The sequence below is a fragment of the Lepus europaeus genome, unplaced genomic scaffold (assembly GCF_033115175.1).
Source record: "Lepus europaeus isolate LE1 unplaced genomic scaffold, mLepTim1.pri SCAFFOLD_83, whole genome shotgun sequence".
Taxonomy (NCBI): Eukaryota; Metazoa; Chordata; class Mammalia; order Lagomorpha; family Leporidae; genus Lepus; species Lepus europaeus.
This window is the reverse complement of record NW_026909611.1, coordinates 691,802-709,817: the sequence shown is the minus strand read 5'-3', so window position 1 is coordinate 709,817 and position 18,016 is coordinate 691,802. Positions and strand designations below refer to the sequence as shown.

The window sequence follows — 18,016 nt, the reverse complement described above, 5'->3', positions numbered from 1 at the left end:
TAGTTGTCACCGATCAGGGAAAACAAATGATATTTGTCTCTTTGGGACTGGCTTAGTTCACTCAGCATGATGTTTTCCAGATCCCTCCATCTTGTTTCAAATGACTGGGTTTCATTGTTCCTTACTGCTGTATAGTATTCTATGGAGTACATGTCCCATAATTTCTTTATCCAGTCTACTGTTGATGGGCATTTGGGTTGGTTCCAGGTCTTAGCTATTGTGAATTGAGCTGCAATAAACATTAATGTGCAGATGGCTTTTTTATTAGCCAAATTAATTTCCTTTGGGTAAATTCCAAGGAGTGGGATGGCTGGGTTGTATGGTAGGGTTATGTTCAGGTTTCTGAGGAATCTCCAGACTGACTTCCATAATGGCTTAACCAGTTTGCATTCCCACCAACAGTGGGTTAGTGTCCCTTTTTCCCCACATCCTCTCCAGCATCTATTGTTGGTAGATTTCTGGATGTGAGCCATTCTCACCGGGGTGAGGTGAAACCTCATTGTGGTTTTGATTTGCATTTCTCTGATTGCTAGTGATCTTGAACATTTTTTCATGTGTCTGTTGGCCATTTGGATTTCTTCTTTTGAAAAGTGTCTATTGAGGTCCTTGGCCCATCTCTTCAGTGGGTTGTTTTTTCTGTTGTTGTGGATTTTCTTGATTTCTTTGTAGATTCTGGTTATCAACCCTTTATCTGTAGCATAATGTGCAAATATTTTCTCCCATTCTGTCGGTTGCCTCTTCACTTTCCTGACTGTTTCTTTCGAAGTACAGAAACTTCTCAATTTGATGCAATCCCAAATGTTAATTTTGGTTTTGACTGCCTGTGCTCCTGGGGTCTTTTCCAAAAAGTCTTTGCCTGTACCTATATCTTGCAGGGTTTCTCCAATGCTCTCTAATAATTTGATGGTTTCGGGCCGTAGATTTAAGTCTTTAATCCACGTTGAGTGAATTTTTGTGTAAGGTGAAAGGTATGGGTCTTGCTTCAAGCTTCTGCATATGGAAATCCAGTTTTCCCAGCACCATTTATTGAATAGACTGTCCTTATTCCAGGGATTAGTTTTGGGTCTTTGATCAAATATAAGTTGGCTGTAGATGTTTGGATTGGTTTCTGGTGTTTCTATTCTGTTCCATTGGTCTATCCATCTGTTTCTGTACCAGTACCATGCTGTTTTGATAACAACTGCCCTGTAGTATGCCCTGAAATCTGGCATTGTGATGCCTCCGGCTTTGTTTTTGTTGTACAAGATAGTTTTGGCTATTCGAGGTCTTCTGTGTCTCCATATGAATTTCAGTATCATTTTTTCCAGATCTGAGAAGAATGTCTTCGGTATCTTGATTGGTATTGCATTGAATGTATAAATTGCTTTTGGGAGAATAGACATTTTGATGATATTGATTCTTCCAATCCATGAGCATGGAAGATTTCTCCATTTTTTGGTATCCTCTTCTATTTCTTTCTTTAAGGTTTTGTAGTTTTCATCATAGAGTTCTTTAACGTCCTTGGTTAAGTTTATTCCAAGGTATTTGATTGTTTTTGTGGCTATTGTGAATGGGATTGATTTTAGAAGTTCTTCCTCGGCCGTGGCATTGCCTGTGTATACAAAGGCTGTTGATTTTTGTGGATTGATTTTATATCCTGCTGCTTTGCCAAACTCTTCGATGAGTTCCAATAGTCTCTTAGTAGAGCTCTTTGGGTCCCCTAAATAAAGAATCATATCATCTGCAAAGAGGGATAGTTTGACTTCTTCCTTCCCGATTTGTATCCCTTTAATTTCTTTTTCTTGCCTAATAGCTCTAGCTAAAACTTCCAGAACTATATTGAATAGCAGTGGTGAGAGAGGGCATCCCTGTCTGGTGCCAGATCTCAGCGGAAAGGCTTCCAACTTTTCCCCATTCAATAGGATGTTGGCCGTGGGTTTTTCATATATTGCTTTGATTGTATTGAGGAATGTTCCTTCCATACCCAGTTTGCTTAGGGTTTTCATCATGAAAGGGTGTTGTATTTTATCAAATGCTTTCTCTGCGTCTATTGAGAGAATCATATGGTTTTTCTTCTTCAGCCTGTTAATGTGGTGTATTACGTTGATTGTTTTGCGGACGTTGAACCATCCTTGCATACCAGGGATAAATCCCACTTGGTCTGGGTGGATGATCTTTCTGATGTGTTGTTGCATTCTATTGGCCAGAATTTTATTGAGTATTTTTGCATCTATGTTCATCAGGGATATTGGTCTGTAATTCTCTTTCAATGCTGCATCTTTTTCCGGCTTAGGAATTAAGGTGATTGTGGCTTCATAGAAAGAATTTGGGAGAATTCCTTCTTTTTCGATTGCTCTGAATAGTTTGAGAAGCATTGGAGTTAGTTCTTCTCTAAATGTCTGGTAGAACTCAGCGGTGAATCCATCTGGTCCTGGGCTTTTCTTTGTTGGGAGGGCCTTTATTACTGTTTCAATTTCTGTCTCAGTTATGGGTCTGTTTAGGTTTCCTATGTCTTCCTGGCTCAATTTAGGTAGGTTGTATGTGTCCAAGAATCTGTCCATTTCTGATAGATTTCCCTGTTTGCTGGCATACAAGTCCTTGTAGTAATTTCTGATGATTCTTTTTATTTCTGTGGTGTCTGTTGTTATGTTTCCTTTTTCATCTCTGATCCTATTGATTTGGGTCTTTTCTCTTCTTTTTTTAGTGAGTTGGGCCAATGGGGTGTCGATTTTGTTAATTTTTTCAAAAAACCAGCTCCTCGTTTGGCTGATTTTTTGTAATGTTTTTTTGGATTCAATCCTGTTGATTTCTTCTTTGATTTTAATTATTTCCCTTCTTCTACTGGGTTTGGGTTTGGTTTGCTGCAGATTTTCTAGATCCTTGAGATGACTTGAAAGCTCATCTATTTGGTGCCTCTCCAATTTCTTGATGTAGGCTCCTATTGATATAAACTTTCCTCTTAGCACTGCTTTTGTTGTATCCCATAGGTTTTGGTATGTTATGTTGTTATCCTCATTTACTTCCAGAAAATTTTTGATTTCTCTTTTAATTTCTTCTATGACCCATTGTTCATTCAGGAGCATGTTGTTCAATCTCCATGTGTTTGCACGTGCTCTAGGGATTCCTGAGTTGCCAATTTCCAATTTCATTCCTTTGTGGTCTGAGAAGCTGCATGGTATGATTCTAATTCTTTTGAATTTGCTGAGACTTGCTTTATGGCCTAGTATGTGGTCAATCCTAGAGAGGGTTCCATGTACTGCTGAGAAGAATGTAAAGTCCTTAGATGTAGGATGAAATGTTCTGTAGATATCTGTTAGATCCATTTGGGCTATAGTGTCATTTAAATCTACTGTCTCCTTGTTGATCTTCTGTCCTGTTGATCTGTCTATCTCTGAGAGTGGAGTATTGAAGTCCCCCAGTACTATTGTATTGGGGTCTAAGTCTCCCTTTAAGTCCCTTAACAAGTCTTTTAAATAAGCTGGTGCCCTGTGATTAGGTGCATACACATTGATAATCGTTATATCTTCCTGTTGAATGGATCCCTTAATCATTAAATAGTGCCCCTCTTTGTCTCTCCTAACAGTTTTTGTGGTAGTTTATGTTGTCCGATATTAAGATGGCTACGCCCGCTCTCTTTTCATTTCTGTTGGCGTGGTATATCTTTTTCCAGCCTTTCACTCTCAGCCTGTATGGAACATTGTTGGATAGATGGGTTTCTTGTAAGCAGCAAAAGGATGGGTTTTGTTCCTTAACCCAATCAGCCAATCGGTGTCTTTTAACTGGACAGTTCAAGCCATTAACATTTAATGTGACTATTGAGAAGGAGTAACTTTGCCCTGCCATTAGCCAAAGATACTTTCTAATATATGGTTTGAGATTCCTGTGATCTTTTGGTGTGAGGTTTCCTACCTTTACCTTCTTTCATATTGGTGACCGTGTTTCTGTGTTTCTGTATGTAACACATCTTTAAGCATCTTTTGCAGGACTGGGCGAGTGGCGACAAATTCTTTCAATGTCTGTTTGCTGTGAAAGGTCTTTATTTCACCTTCATTTATAAATGAGAGCTTTGCAGGATATAATATTCTGGGCTGGCAGTTTTTCTCTCTTAGCACCTGGGCTATGTCTCGCCATTCTCTCCTAGCTTGTAGGGTTTCTGAAGAGAAGTCAGCTGTGAGTCTAATTGGAGATCCTCTGAGAGTAATCTGGCGTTTCTCTCTTGCACATTTTAGGATCTTTTCTTTGTGTTTCACTGTGGTGAGTTTGATTACGACGTGTCGTGGTGAGGATCTCTTTTGGTCATGTTTATTAGGGGTTCTATGAGCTTCCTGTACTAAGATGCCTCTGTCCTTGTCCAAACCTGGGAAATTTTCTGCTAGTATCTCACTAAAAAGGCCTTCTAATCCTTTCTCTCTCTCCATGCCTTCAGGTACTCCTAGAATCCAAATGTTGGGTTTTTTAAGAGTATCCTGTAGATTCCTGACAGTATTTTTTAGATTTCTGATTTCTTCTTCTTTTCTTTGGTTTGCCTATTTCCTCTCCTGTTCTCTGTCTTCTAAGTCTGATATTCTCTCTTCTGCTTCGCCCATTCTGTTTTTAAGACTCTCTAATGTGTTTGTCATTTGATCTATTGAATTCTTCATTTCATTATGATTTCTCGTCATTATCACCATTTCTTGTTCCACTAGTTGTTTCATTTCATTTTGATTCCTCCTTAATATTTCATTTTCACGAGAGAGATTTTCTACCTTGTCCATTAAGGATTTCTTTAGTTCAAGAATTTGTTTTTGAGAACTTCTTAATGTTCTTATCAATTTTTTGAGATCTGCTTCTTGTATTTCTTCAATCTCCTCATCTTCATAATCTTGAATTGGGGTGTCTTTTTCATTTGGGGGTGTCATAGTGTATTCCTTGTTCTTGTTACCTCGGTTTTTGCGTTTGTTGTTTGGCATGTTGGAGATATTTGGTTTCTTCACTGTGGTGTTTTTTCTTGTTACACTATGGCTCTATATTAAGTGGACTGTCTGCTTTCAGTGGTGCCTTAGAGGCTTGAGATGAGCGTGGACTGAGAGCTGTGTTTGGTTCCTCAGGGCTGAGGGTGTGTCAAAGATGACACTCCCAGGTTAGGTGTGGTAAATCTCTTTTTTGATTCAAAAGGGAAGTAATTCCGCACAGCTGAACGTAATTGGAGGTAGTTAGCAGGCAAATGATATACCCACAGGAGCCAGAGATCGGAAGCTCTTTCCCACGGACCACACAGGGAATCTCTGCTGCCCTCAGTGTGGGCTCCAATTCTCCTGAAATCTCCCACTGGGTTGCCAAGTTAGATGCTAATCTCCTGTTATTTCACCCCTCCCCCCAGAGTCAGGTGCTACACCCACAGCTGTCCCATCTGCGTAGCAAAACTGCTGCCATGTTGGGACCCTCAGGCTGGAGGGGTGGGGTCAGTGCTCCGCGGAGTGAAGCCCCAGGCAGTTCCCATGCAGTCAGCGGTCGTCATGGCCCCTGGCGGCTAGAAAGGCACGAAACTGCCAGCTTGGCTCAGAGAACTTTCCTTGCTGTTGCTTTTGTTTAATTTTAGCAGTGCTTTTTCATTGTGCTATGTGCAGTCAAGTGGGGTACAGGTGGGACACCAGGATTCAATAAACTTTACCTCCGGGAACATATCCTTGTGGGCACCGCTATTCATCCAGGCTGTGCACAATGCAGCCTGGGCATTGACCTCAAATGGCACTCTGGGAACATTGCTCGATCCCACGGAGCAGCTGGAGCTGCTTAGCTTTGATGAAGGAGATGGCACGGCAGAAGCCCACTTGGAGATGTTATTAGGAAATGTGCACGCCCAAAAAAGATTCCAAAAGAGAGCAAGAATTAGCAAAGATTCCCAAGAGAATTTTGTCAAAAGAATATGAACAATATCTAACTAGTGGGCAGTGGTGGACTCGTCCTCAGTGGGCCCCGCAAGCGGGAAAATATTTACCCCCTCTAGTTATTATTCAGGTAGCGAATTAGAGTGTGTGAGAGGAGGTTGAGATAAAATGATCAAGAAATTTATAAAAGAAAAATTGTCTTTAAGTTAAGAAATAAACTCTCTGTGACCTTTCATAAAAGTGCAAAAACGATTCTCACGGCACATGTAGATTGAAAAACCGAAACCACTATTGTCTCACATGTGAGTTAGAATGCCCTGCTGATTAATGATTGTAAGCGTCATTTCTTTGCCTGGAAGCCTGTATTTGCTTTGCCAAGTTCCGTGTAAAAGCGGAATAAAAGCTTATGCTTTGCAGCAAATAAACACAGCAGCATACTCATACAATTTGGGTGTCTGTCTGTCATTCCCCCCGTCGATTCCTGCTCTCCTGAACACCTTCGCCCTCGTTCTCCCTCGGTCTGAGGCCTCTGATAGAGCCGGTCCGTGGCAGGTGGCGCCCGAACAGGGACCCGAAGGACAGGTAATCTTTCTCTTTCTCCTTTTTCTTCAGAGCAAGGACGACTCTTACCAAGGGACTGCAGCCCTGCCAGTAAAGGCTCACTGGTTAAGTGTAAGTAATCTTATAAGGGGAATCATGGGGCATGCTTTAACTAAGAATGAAAAAATGTTGGTGGTCATGTTACAGAAAATGTTGACTAAAACTGGCTTTCCTGTCTCAGTCAAAACTGTAGAAACTTTTACTTCGTTCCTCAGGAGGGTAAGTCCTTGGTTCCTGGAGGGAGGCTCTATGACTTTAGAAGATTGGAAAAAGGTTGGTAAAGAAATGCGTAGGTACGTACAAAGTCAAGGGGAAAATACCCTGCCCCCGCAAGCATATCAATTATGGTATCAAATTCGTGAACTTTTAGCAGAAACTACTCCCTTTGAGGGACTCTGCAGGGAAACAGCCTCAGAGGCTGGTGAGGGACCAGTGTATGAAGAAATGATGGAAAAAGAGAGGCAGAAGGAAGCAACTCCCTTGATGGCTTCGGCCCCAGAATTATTTTATGCCTCTATTAACAGAGATGATGGGGATGAGGTTGATTGGTCAGAATTAGAAAGGAGACAGGCAGAGGAAGATTGGGAGGATGATTTTCGAGACCATCATCCCATGCCTTTAATGTCTCTGCCTGGAGCCTCTAAAACATCACGGCCAATCCCAAAACCCCGGAAGCGTCCTCTCTGCCCCCTACAGGATTTCAAGGAGCAGTCGCAGAGGCAAGGAAAAATGGGGACTTGTCCTTGGGAACGTTCCCTGTTACAGAGGTATTTGAGAATGATGAAGAACCGACCTGGGAACCAATGCCATTAAAGACTTTAAAGGAATTGCAAAGTGCAGTTAAGACTAATGGGGCTACAGCTCCCTATACTTTGCAAGTGTTAGAGATGGTGGCTAGTCTATGGCTGACACCGTATGATTGGATACAGACAGCTAAGGCCACTTTGACCCCCGGGGATTATATTCTCTGGCGAACAGATTATGAGGACCGAAGCAAAGATACTATAGTACAATCTATAAAAAAGAAGGGACCTAAGCCCACGATGTCTATGCTTATGGGGACAGAAGAATATACCTCACCTCAGGCTCAGACCAAAATTCCTAGAGATATATTGACTTTAATAACTAATAATGCTGTACAGGCATGGCGTACATTGCCACCTCCAGGAACCAAGGGGGGAACGCTAGCTAGTATAAGACAGGGAACTGAAAAACCTTATCAAGATTTTATATCCAGGCTGGAGGAGGCTGTCACGAGAATGCTTCCTCCTTCAGAGGGCACTGACATTCTTCTTAAGCAGTTGGCTTGGGAGAATGCCAATCCCCTTTGTCAAGATTTAATTCGGCCTTTAAGGAAGACAGGAACGCTCCAGGATTATATTAAAGCATGTTTAGATGCCTCACCAGCAGTAGTGCAAGGAATGGCCTATGCTGCAGCAATGAAGGGACAGAAGTTTAGCGCCTATGTAAAGAAAACATATGGAGGAGGCTCAAAGTCTCCCCCCATGAATGCTTGCTACAATTGTGGACAACCTGGACACATGCAGAAGGACTGCAAGCATTCAAAAGGAGACCCCCAAAAGAGGGAAGCTCCTGGATTATGTCCCCGTTGTAAAAAAGGGAGACATTGGAGAAATGAATGTAAGTCAAAGTTCCATAAAGATGGAACCCCTCTAACAAAAGAGGCAGAAAAGGAAAGGGAAACAAAAAACTAAGTCAGGGGCAGGCTCCTAGCCCGGCAGCAAAGGGAGAAGCTGAGAGCTGCGAGAACAATGGCGTGAGCAGTTCTCTTAACCCTAAAGCACCCGAGTTTACTGTACATGATTTAATGAGGGCAACTCCAGGAAGTGCTGGCTTAGATCTTGCTAGCTCTAAGGATATAATTGTATCTAAATGGGACGGAGTAACCTTAATTCCTACTAATGTAAAGGGAACTTTATTACCCCAAACTGTAGGATTAATTATAGGTAGGAGTTCAAATTACACAAAAAATTTTGAGGTATTGCCAGGAGTGTTGGATTCCGATACCGAGAATGATATAAAAATCATGATTAGGCCATTAAAAGAAACAATACAAATTCATAAGGGGCAAAGAATTGCACAGCTATTATTATTGCCATATATAAATTTACCTAATAAAATCATGAAAGAATGTAGAGGACAGGGACAATTTGGCAGCACAGAAGGGATATATTTTGTTCAAGAGCTTGGTCAACGTCCCTTCAAGACTATTCGTCTAAATGGAAGGCAGTTCAGAGGGTTACTGGACACAGGGGCCGATAGGACTTGTATTGCTTCTTCAGATTGGCCTTCTGCCTGGCCCGTACATCGGACAGGCTCTTCTTTGATAGGTTTAGGAACAGCAACTGGGGTCTTGCAAAGCTCAGCAATGCTGAAATGGACCGATGAAGGAAAGGAAGGGTACATTCAACCTTATGTCCTTCCCTCATTACCTTTTACTCTTTGGGGTAGAGACCTTTTGAATGCCATGCAGGTGCGTCTTGTTACGACAGATGCCATGGATGAACAGCATTTTACATAGGGGCCACTGCAGAAAATCTTTTTGCAGATAAAATACAATGGCTGACTCAAGAGCCCGTGTGGGTGAGTCAGTGGCCCCTTACAGAAGAAAAAATGCAGGCTCTTGAGCAGCTAGTGCAAGAACAGTTGGATAAAGGGCATTTGGTAGAGTCGAATAGCCCATGGAACACTCCTGTGTTCGTCATTAAGAAAAAATCTGGCAAGTGGCGTTTGTTACAGGACTTAAGAGCAGTTAATGCTGTTATGAAAGACATGGGTCCATTGCAGCCTGGTTTGCCATCCCCCGTTGCTGTGCCTCAAGGATGGAAAATCATAGTAATAGATTTACAAGATTGTTTTTATACCATAAAATTGCATCCAGAAGATAGTGAATATTTTGCATTTAGTGTTCCTTCAACAAATTTTAAAAGGCCATATAGGAGATATCAATGGGTAACTTTACCTCAGGGTATGAAAAATTCACCAACATTATGTCAAAAATTTGTGGATAAGGCATTACAAGGAATTAGACAAAAATATGATAAAACATATATTATTCATTATATGGATGATATATTATTGGCCCATGAAATATCAGAAATGTTAGAAAAAATATTATATGACACTATTGAAGCTCTTACTGCTTGTGGTTTAATTATAGCTCCAGACAAAATACAAAGAGAAAGGCCTTTAAATTATTTAGGACAAACCATTAAAGATGATTGTATAGTCTCCCAAAAAATATCAATTAGGAGGGATAAAATGAGAACATTAAATGATTATCAAAAATTATTAGGAGATATTAATTGGCTTCGACCACATTTAAAGATAACCACTGGAGAGTTAAGCCCATTATATATGCTGTTGCATGGAGATTCAGATCCAAAATCATTAAGAACAATCACTCCAGAAGCTATAAAAGCTCTGCAGTTGGTTGAAGAAGCTCTAAGCAAGGCCCGAGTTCAACAGGTAAATTATGAAAAACCTTGGCTACTATTAATATTTGCTACGGAATATACTCCTACAGCATGTTTGTGGCAAGAAGGTGTTTTAGAATGGCTCCATCTACCACACACACAAACAAAGATAGTGGCAGACTATCCTTATTTATGCTCCCTATTAATTACTAAGGGAAGGATGAGATCTAAGGAACTTTTTGGAAAGGAACCAACTTGCATAGTCACTCCTTATAATAAAATGCAAGTGGATGATTTGTTACAAAATAATGATGATTGGGTATTAGCATTACAAAATTATGCAGGACAAATAAAATATCATTATCCCAGACACCCCATCGTAGAATTTGCCAGACATGTAGAATTAATATTTCCATTGTGGTTTTCCTCTCAACCTTTAAAAAGGTCAGATAATATTTTTACAGATGGGTCATCCACGGGTCGAGCTGTGCTCTACAGCCCTGGTCATGGGATTTATGTAGAGAATGGTGAAAAAACATCTGCTCAGCAAGCTGAGATAAGGGCTGTAGTCTTAGCTTTTACTAAGTTTCCACAGGCATTTAATCTTTACTCAGATTCTAGATATGTGGTTAACTTATTTCCTGCCCTAGAAACAGCGCTTTTATCAGGAAAATCTCCCATTCTATCATTATTAAAGCAGTTACAAGAGTTAATACAAAGGAGAACAGAAAAATTTTACATTGGGCATATTCGAGGACATACTAAATTACCAGGACCCTTAGCACAGGGGAATGCTATTGCTGATATATTTACTCAACCATTTGTAGGGAATGTGCAGGAGGCACAACAAAGTCATGAATTGCATCATCAAAATGCTTCTTCTTTAAGAAAAATGTTTTCCCTTACTAGAGAGCAGGCAAGGCAAATTGTAAAACAGTGTGTACATTGTCCGGAAGTGTATCATCCTTTAAAAATGGGAGTTAATCCCAGAGGCTTAAAAGCTAATGTAATTTGGCAAATGGATGTGACGCATGTAGCTTCTTTTGGGAAATTAGCTTATGTGCATGTTACTGTGGACACCTTTTCGCATTTTGTGCATGCCTCTGCAAGAACAGGAGAGGCAGTAAAGGATGTTGTACAACATCTAGTGCAATGTTTTCAAATCATGGGGGTGCCATCACAAATAAAAACGGACAATGGCCCTACATATACTTCAAAGGCTTTTGCCACCTTTTGTGCACAATGGCATATTGTGCATGTGACAGAAATTCCTTATAATCCACAAGGGCAAGCCATTATAGAAAGGACTCATCAAACTTTAAAATTACAAATAGAAAGGCTGCAAAAGGCAAATTCATATTTCTCAGCACATCATATACTGTCTCATTGTTTATTTGTGTTAAATCATTTAAATGTTGATGATAAAAATTTAACTGCAGCCTTAAAACATTGGGATCAAGAAGTATATAAAACACCATTACCTAAAGTCCTATGGAAGGATTTATTAACTGGAACATGGAAAGGTCCAGATTTGCTAATAACCTCGGGACGAGGCTATGCTTGTGTTTTTCCACAGAATGCTGACGTCCCGATCTGGATCCCGGATCGCCTTATCCGGCCAGCTCTTGGGACAGCGCCGCGGGAAGCGACGCTGGAAGAAGAACAAGAAGCAGACAGTCAACAAGCTGAAGAAGCTGAAGATAACATCAGCCGAGAAGGAAATCACGTGGACAAAGATCAAGAACCTCATTCGCGCAGCGAAGGCGTTGCTACATGAACAAGGGAGACCCCTTTCTGCCCCCTATTATTTTTTGGCCTTTTTAGCCTTAGTCTCGGCACCGATGGGGGAAGTGGAGGGGATTTCCTATTGGGCCTATGTACCAAATCCTCCAATTATTCAGCCAGTGGGATGGTTAGACAGAGAGCCTATTAAAGTGCTAACTAATGATTCTGTAAGAATGGGAGGAGCTCAAGGTTCTGATGAAAGATATTCCACCTCTTCATTAATAACCTTTGAGGGAAGAGCAGATTCTCTGCCCATTTGCTTGTCACTTAAGGGGGAACCACCATCGGGCTGTCTTCCCACCTCATACAGAACTTTTCTAGCAGATGGACCAGATAAGACGAGCTCAATAGAAAGTGGAATATCTGGTGGTAAGAAACGGGAACAGAAGCGATGGATGTGGGAAAGGCAACTGCAGGTAGTAGGGCAAGCACTTTATAATGATAATTGTACAGTCATTCCTGCTGTGTCTATGCCCACAACACCATGTGAGCTTAAATTTCCTACTTCCAAATCAGATGAATTGTGGGATTCTTCTTTGACAAAAAATCCAACATGGCTGTCATGTGGTTTTCATAATTCGGCTACATTTTATGATCCTGATAATTTAGGACTAAGAATTTGGGATTTTTCTAATAATATATGTAAACGCAGCTGGAATCTGGAACATTACATTAATGCTGTGGATAGATTTCATGGATATCGATATGAAAGACATGGGGAACCTTTAAGGCGATGGTTTTCTCCAGGATATGTGGAACCTATTTTATATGCCAGAAAAGGGAATAAAATTAGGAAGCATTTAGATTTGTTTAGACTGTCTGCGGCTGCTAATATGATTCTTGAGAAGCGTCCAAATCAGACAAAATCAGAACCTATCAGTGTCAAAGCTTGTGTTGCTTATCCAAATGCTCTTTTGTTGGTTCCTCCTACTGGTTCTTTAAATATTAGTGCAGAACGGCAATCATATAGATTATTATGTTATCAATGCGTGTTGACAAATTGTATAGGGTCCACAGTGCAGAAAAAGTATTATGCTATGCTAATAGTGCGCTGACCTCCCTTTATAATGTTGCCAGTAGAATTAGGAAAAAATGCATGGTATGATAATTCTGCTTTGCAAGTACTTGATATGTTATCTGAATTGTTAAGGCCAAAAAGATTTGTTGCTTCATTGATACTAGGAATAACTGCTTTAATTTCTATTGTTACTACATTTGCTGTGGCTACTACTGCATTAGAGAACGGAATTCGGACTGCTCATTATGTAAATACATTAAACAGGAATATTACAATGGCTTTATTAAGACAAGAAGCAATTGATCAAAAATTGGAAGCTAAAATCAATGTGTTGGAGGAAGTGGTCCTCGCTTTAGGACAAGATATTGCTAATTTAAAGACAATGTTCTCTGCACGCTGTCATAGTAGTTTTAAATCAATTTGTGTAACACCATTGTTGTATAATACTTCACAACCTTGGGAGAAAGTGAAAGCACATGTGCAGGGCGTGTGGCATGATAATGATATTACACATGACCTACATGCTTTACAAAAGGAAATAGCGGTAGTAAGCCAGTCTAGATTGCAACTAGGAAATTTAAATAAATTAACAGAAAGTATAGGATCGGAAATAAAGGCTCTAAATCCTATCAATTGGAAAAACTACTTAATTTATATAGGAGTTTTAGCTGCAATAGTATTGGTGGTGATTTTATTGTTTCCTGGAGTGTTTAAATGTATACTCACTTCATTGCGGGATGTGCAGCAGGAAGTTTTCGAGCTTCGTCTTAAAAACAAAGGGGGAATTGCTACACCCACAGCTGTCCCATCTGCGTAGCAAAACTGCTGCCATGTTGGGACCCTCAGGCTGGAGGGGTGGGGTCAGTGCTCCGCGGAGTGAAGCCCCAGGCAGTTCCCATGCAGTCAGCGGTCGTCATGGCCCCTGGCGGCTAGAAAGGCACGAAACTGCCAGCTTGGCTCAGAGAACTTTCCTTGCTGTTGCTTTTGTTTAATTTTAGCAGTGCTTTTTCATTGTGCTATGTGCAGTCAAGTGGGGTACAGGTGGGACACCAGGATTCAATAAACTTTACCTCCGGGAACATATCCTTGTGGGCACCGCTATTCATCCAGGCTGTGCACAATGCAGCCTGGGCATTGACCTCAAATGGCACTCTGGGAACATTGCTCGATCCCACGGAGCAGCTGGAGCTGCTTAGCTTTGATGAAGGAGATGGCACGGCAGAAGCCCACTTGGAGATGTTATTAGGAAATGTGCACGCCCAAAAAAGATTCCAAAAGAGAGCAAGAATTAGCAAAGATTCCCAAGAGAATTTTGTCAAAAGAATATGAACAATATCTAACTAGTGGGCAGTGGTGGACTCGTCCTCAGTGGGCCCCGCAAGCGGGAAAATATTTACCCCCTCTAGTTATTATTCAGGTAGCGAATTAGAGTGTGTGAGAGGAGGTTGAGATAAAATGATCAAGAAATTTATAAAAGAAAAATTGTCTTTAAGTTAAGAAATAAACTCTCTGTGACCTTTCATAAAAGTGCAAAAACGATTCTCACGGCACATGTAGATTGAAAAACCGAAACCACTATTGTCTCACATGTGAGTTAGAATGCCCTGCTGATTAATGATTGTAAGCGTCATTTCTTTGCCTGGAAGCCTGTATTTGCTTTGCCAAGTTCCGTGTAAAAGCGGAATAAAAGCTTATGCTTTGCAGCAAATAAACACAGCAACATACTCATACAATTTGGGTGTCTGTCTGTCATTCCCCCCGTCGATTCCTGCTCTCCTGAACACCTTCGCCCTCGTTCTCCCTCGGTCTGAGGCCTCTGATAGAGCCGGTCCGTGGCAGTCAGGTTTTTCTGTTAGGCTCAGGGCCGGTGCAGACCTGAGGTCGCCCTGCTTATGACGTATGTCCAAAATGGCGCCTGCTCTGTCTTGCTCGCCTTTGAGAGGTGAGCGGAGAGAGAGAAACTTGTGTCCATATCGGTCGCTTTTTTTTTTATTTTTTTCCTCTCTATCTTCTAGTTAGCCTGGTGAACATTTCCCCATGAAGTTTCAAGCCTCGTTCCCTCTAGCCTCCTATTTCCTCTTGCCCGCTGGTGTCTCGGGCTATTGTGGTTCTGCTCACCTCGCGTTCCAGCGCTGGTGCGTTGAGTCTGCTGCTGGTGTCTCGAACTTGGGCTCCCACGCTCTCCACGCAGGTACACTGTGAATCACTAGTTCTGGAAGAGTTTCCTATGCTGTTTCATCCCCTACTCTTCCTTGACCCTGGAGTATCTCCACTTATATTAACCTGTCTCTCTCTCCAGACTAATCGTGTGCTCCGTTCCTTTTCCGCCATCTTGCCTCCGTTTTGTTTTGTTTTGAATGTTTTTTATCAGGGAACATTTAATTTTGTGCTGGGAATCCCTAATTGTTTCCACATGGAGACACCAGCTAAACACTTTCGTACTTTCTAGGGAGAAAGCTGTAAGACCCCGAAAGGTGTCTCACAATTTTACCGACCCCAGAAGCACGAATTCCACTCCAATCGATGTAAAGAGCATGAGGAAGTTTATTACATCTGCGCAGATGGGCCGTCTCAAAGCACAACAGCACCCTCTGGTGCAGTGCAAGAAGAGAGGCCCCGATCATCAACCGCACAGAGTATTTAAGGCTTAAAACCACAACATTAGCATATCTCCACAGAATTACAAAAGATCACAAGATAAACCACAGCATGACAAAACAAATCACAAGGTAAAGGGTTTTTGCAGTGTAAAGGAACAAAATACTTGAGCAAGCACAAATACGGGGTCATCGTGACCAAAAACTTAACATAGCTCCTAAAATAATTATCACATGCTCAATTATCTCATGAAAGCATTAACACAATCATCACATGCTACAAGTTCAGCTAAAGTTCAGTTATCTTATAAAAGCATTTTGCAAGCCCAGCTATTTTGCACAGAAGCCAAACAGTATGCAGGTAGCTCAAGCAACCCCATTTTAAACCCAGCCTGCCTAATTCTTTCATTTCCCTAATTCTTTCAGAGCTAGAGGAACTGCGGCAAACAAACGTGATATTTCTGTTTGTATATGCACTTGCCTAACGAGAAGACTTTGCTTTTCTGCTAAACCAGATGTACTGTGATTTTCCCGGGCCATTGCATATGAATTCCACAGAATTTCTCCACGAAAGGACCGGATGACACCAGAGATATCCGGTTCTGTTTTGGCTAACTCAATCCCAGATATTGCTACAGCCTCTGTGTTTCTTTTTTCCGGATATTATAAATGGAATTTATTGTTCTGAATGTTTTTTATCAGGGAACATTTAATTTTGAGCTTAGATACACTAATTGGTTCCACATGGAGACAACAGCTCTACACATTCCTATATTCTAGGGAGAAAGCCTCTGTGTTTGTGTATTCTGGATATTATCGATGGACTTTATTGTGTTGAATGATTTTATCAGGGAACATTTAATTTTCTACCATTGAAACACTAATTGGTTCATCATGGGGACACCAGCTCTACACATTCGTATTTTCTAGGTAGAAAGCTAGAGGAACTGCGGCAAACAAGCATGATATTTCTGTTTGTATCGATGACATTTTATGCACTTGCCTAACGAGAAGACTTTGCTTTTCTGTTAAACCAGTTGTACTGTGATTTTCCCGGTCCATTGAGTACGGATTCCACACCAGTTTGTCCGGATATGACTGGATCTAACTGGAAATATCCGGTTGTGTTTTGGCTAACTCAATCCCAGTTATTGCTACAGTCTGTGTTTGTGTATTCCTGATATTATCAACGGACTGTATTCTTCTGAATGTTTTTTATTGGGGAACATTTTATTTTGAGCTTAGATACACTAATTGGTTCCACATGGAGACACCAGCTCTACATATTTGTATTTTCTAGGGAGAAAGCTAGAGGAACTGTGACAAATAAGCTTGATATTTCTGTTTGCATCGATGACACTTTATGCACTTGCCTAACGAAAAGACTTTGCTTTTCTGCAAAACCATTTTAAATGTGATTTTCTCGGTCCATTGCATACAAATTTCACACCACTTTGTCCAGATATAACTGGATGAAACCAGAAATATCCGGTTGTGTTTTGGCTAACTCATTCCGAAATATTGTGAAAGCCTCTGTGTTTCTGTTTTCTGGATATTATCAAAGCATTTTATTGTTTTGAATGTTTTTATCAGGGAACATTTAATTTTGTTCTTGGAAACACTAATTGTTTCCACATGGAGACACCAGCTCTACACATTCGTATTTTCTAGGGAGAAAGCTAGAGAGACTGCGGCAAACAAACATGATATTTCTGTTTGTATCAATGACATTTTATGCACTTTCCTAACGAAAAGACTTTGCTTTTCTCCAATACCATTTTTACTGTGATTTTATCGGTCCATTGCATACAAGTTCCACAACACTTTATCCGGATATGACTGGATGAAACCAGAAATATCCGGTTGTGTTTTGGTTAACTCAATCCCAGATATTGCTACAGCCTCTGTGTTTTTGTTTTCCTGATATTATCAACAGACTTTATTGTTTTGAATGTTTTTTATCAGGGAACATTTAATTTTGTGCTGGGAATCCCTTATTGTTTCCACATGGAGACACCAGCTAAACACTTTCATATTTTCTAGGGAGAAAGCTAGAGGAACTGCGGCAAACAAACGTGATATTTCTGTTTGTATAGATGACATTTTATGGACTTGCCTAACGAGAAGACTTTGCTTTTCTGCTAAACCAGTTGTACTGTGATTTTCCCGGTCCATTGCATACGAATTCCACAGAAATTTCTCCGGGAAAGGACTGGATGACACCAGAAATATCCGTTTGTGTTTTGGCTAACTCAATCCCAGATATTGCTACAGCCTCTGTGTTTGTGTTTTCCGGATATTATCAACGGAATATTTTTGTTCTGAATGTTTTGTATCAGGGAACATTTAATTTTGAGCTTAGATACACTAATTGGTTCCACATGGAGACACCAGCTCTACACAATCCTATATTCTAGGGAGAAAGCTAGAGGAACTGCGGCAAACTAACATGATATGTCTATTTCTATCGATGACATTTTATGCACTTGCCTAACGAAAAGACTTTGCTTTTCTCCAAAACCATTTTTACTGTGATTTTCTTGGTCCATTGCATAAGAATTCCACACCACTTTCTCTGGATATGCCTGGATGAAACCAGAAATATCCAGTTGTGTTTTGGCTAACTCAATCCGAAATATTGTGAAAGCCTCTGTGTTTGTGTTTTCTGGATATTATCGATGGACTTTATTGTGTTGAATGATTTTATCAGGGTGTCGGGGCCAGTGGCCCTGG

At 40.8% G+C, this 18,016-nt stretch overlaps 1 protein-coding gene across 1 annotated transcript; it reads left to right on the top strand.

Moving 5' to 3' along the window:
- The first annotated feature begins 6,452 nt into the window (after window positions 1-6,452).
- On the top strand, window positions 6,453-12,723 carry LOC133755711 (endogenous retrovirus group K member 25 Env polyprotein-like). The gene is made up of 2 exons (XM_062185753.1): window positions 6,453-6,518; window positions 11,460-12,723. The coding sequence occupies exon 2, from the start codon at window positions 11,461-11,463 to the stop codon at window positions 12,721-12,723; it is 1,263 nt and encodes a 420-aa protein (XP_062041737.1). The 5' UTR covers window positions 6,453-6,518; window position 11,460.
- The last annotated feature ends 5,293 nt before the right edge of the window (window positions 12,724-18,016 follow it).

Bases quoted from the DNA above. Each gene is read 5' to 3' on its own strand.
- LOC133755711 (XM_062185753.1), top strand. From the start codon at position 11,461: ATGCTGACGTCCCGATCTGGATCCCGGATCGCCTTATCCGGCCAGCTC.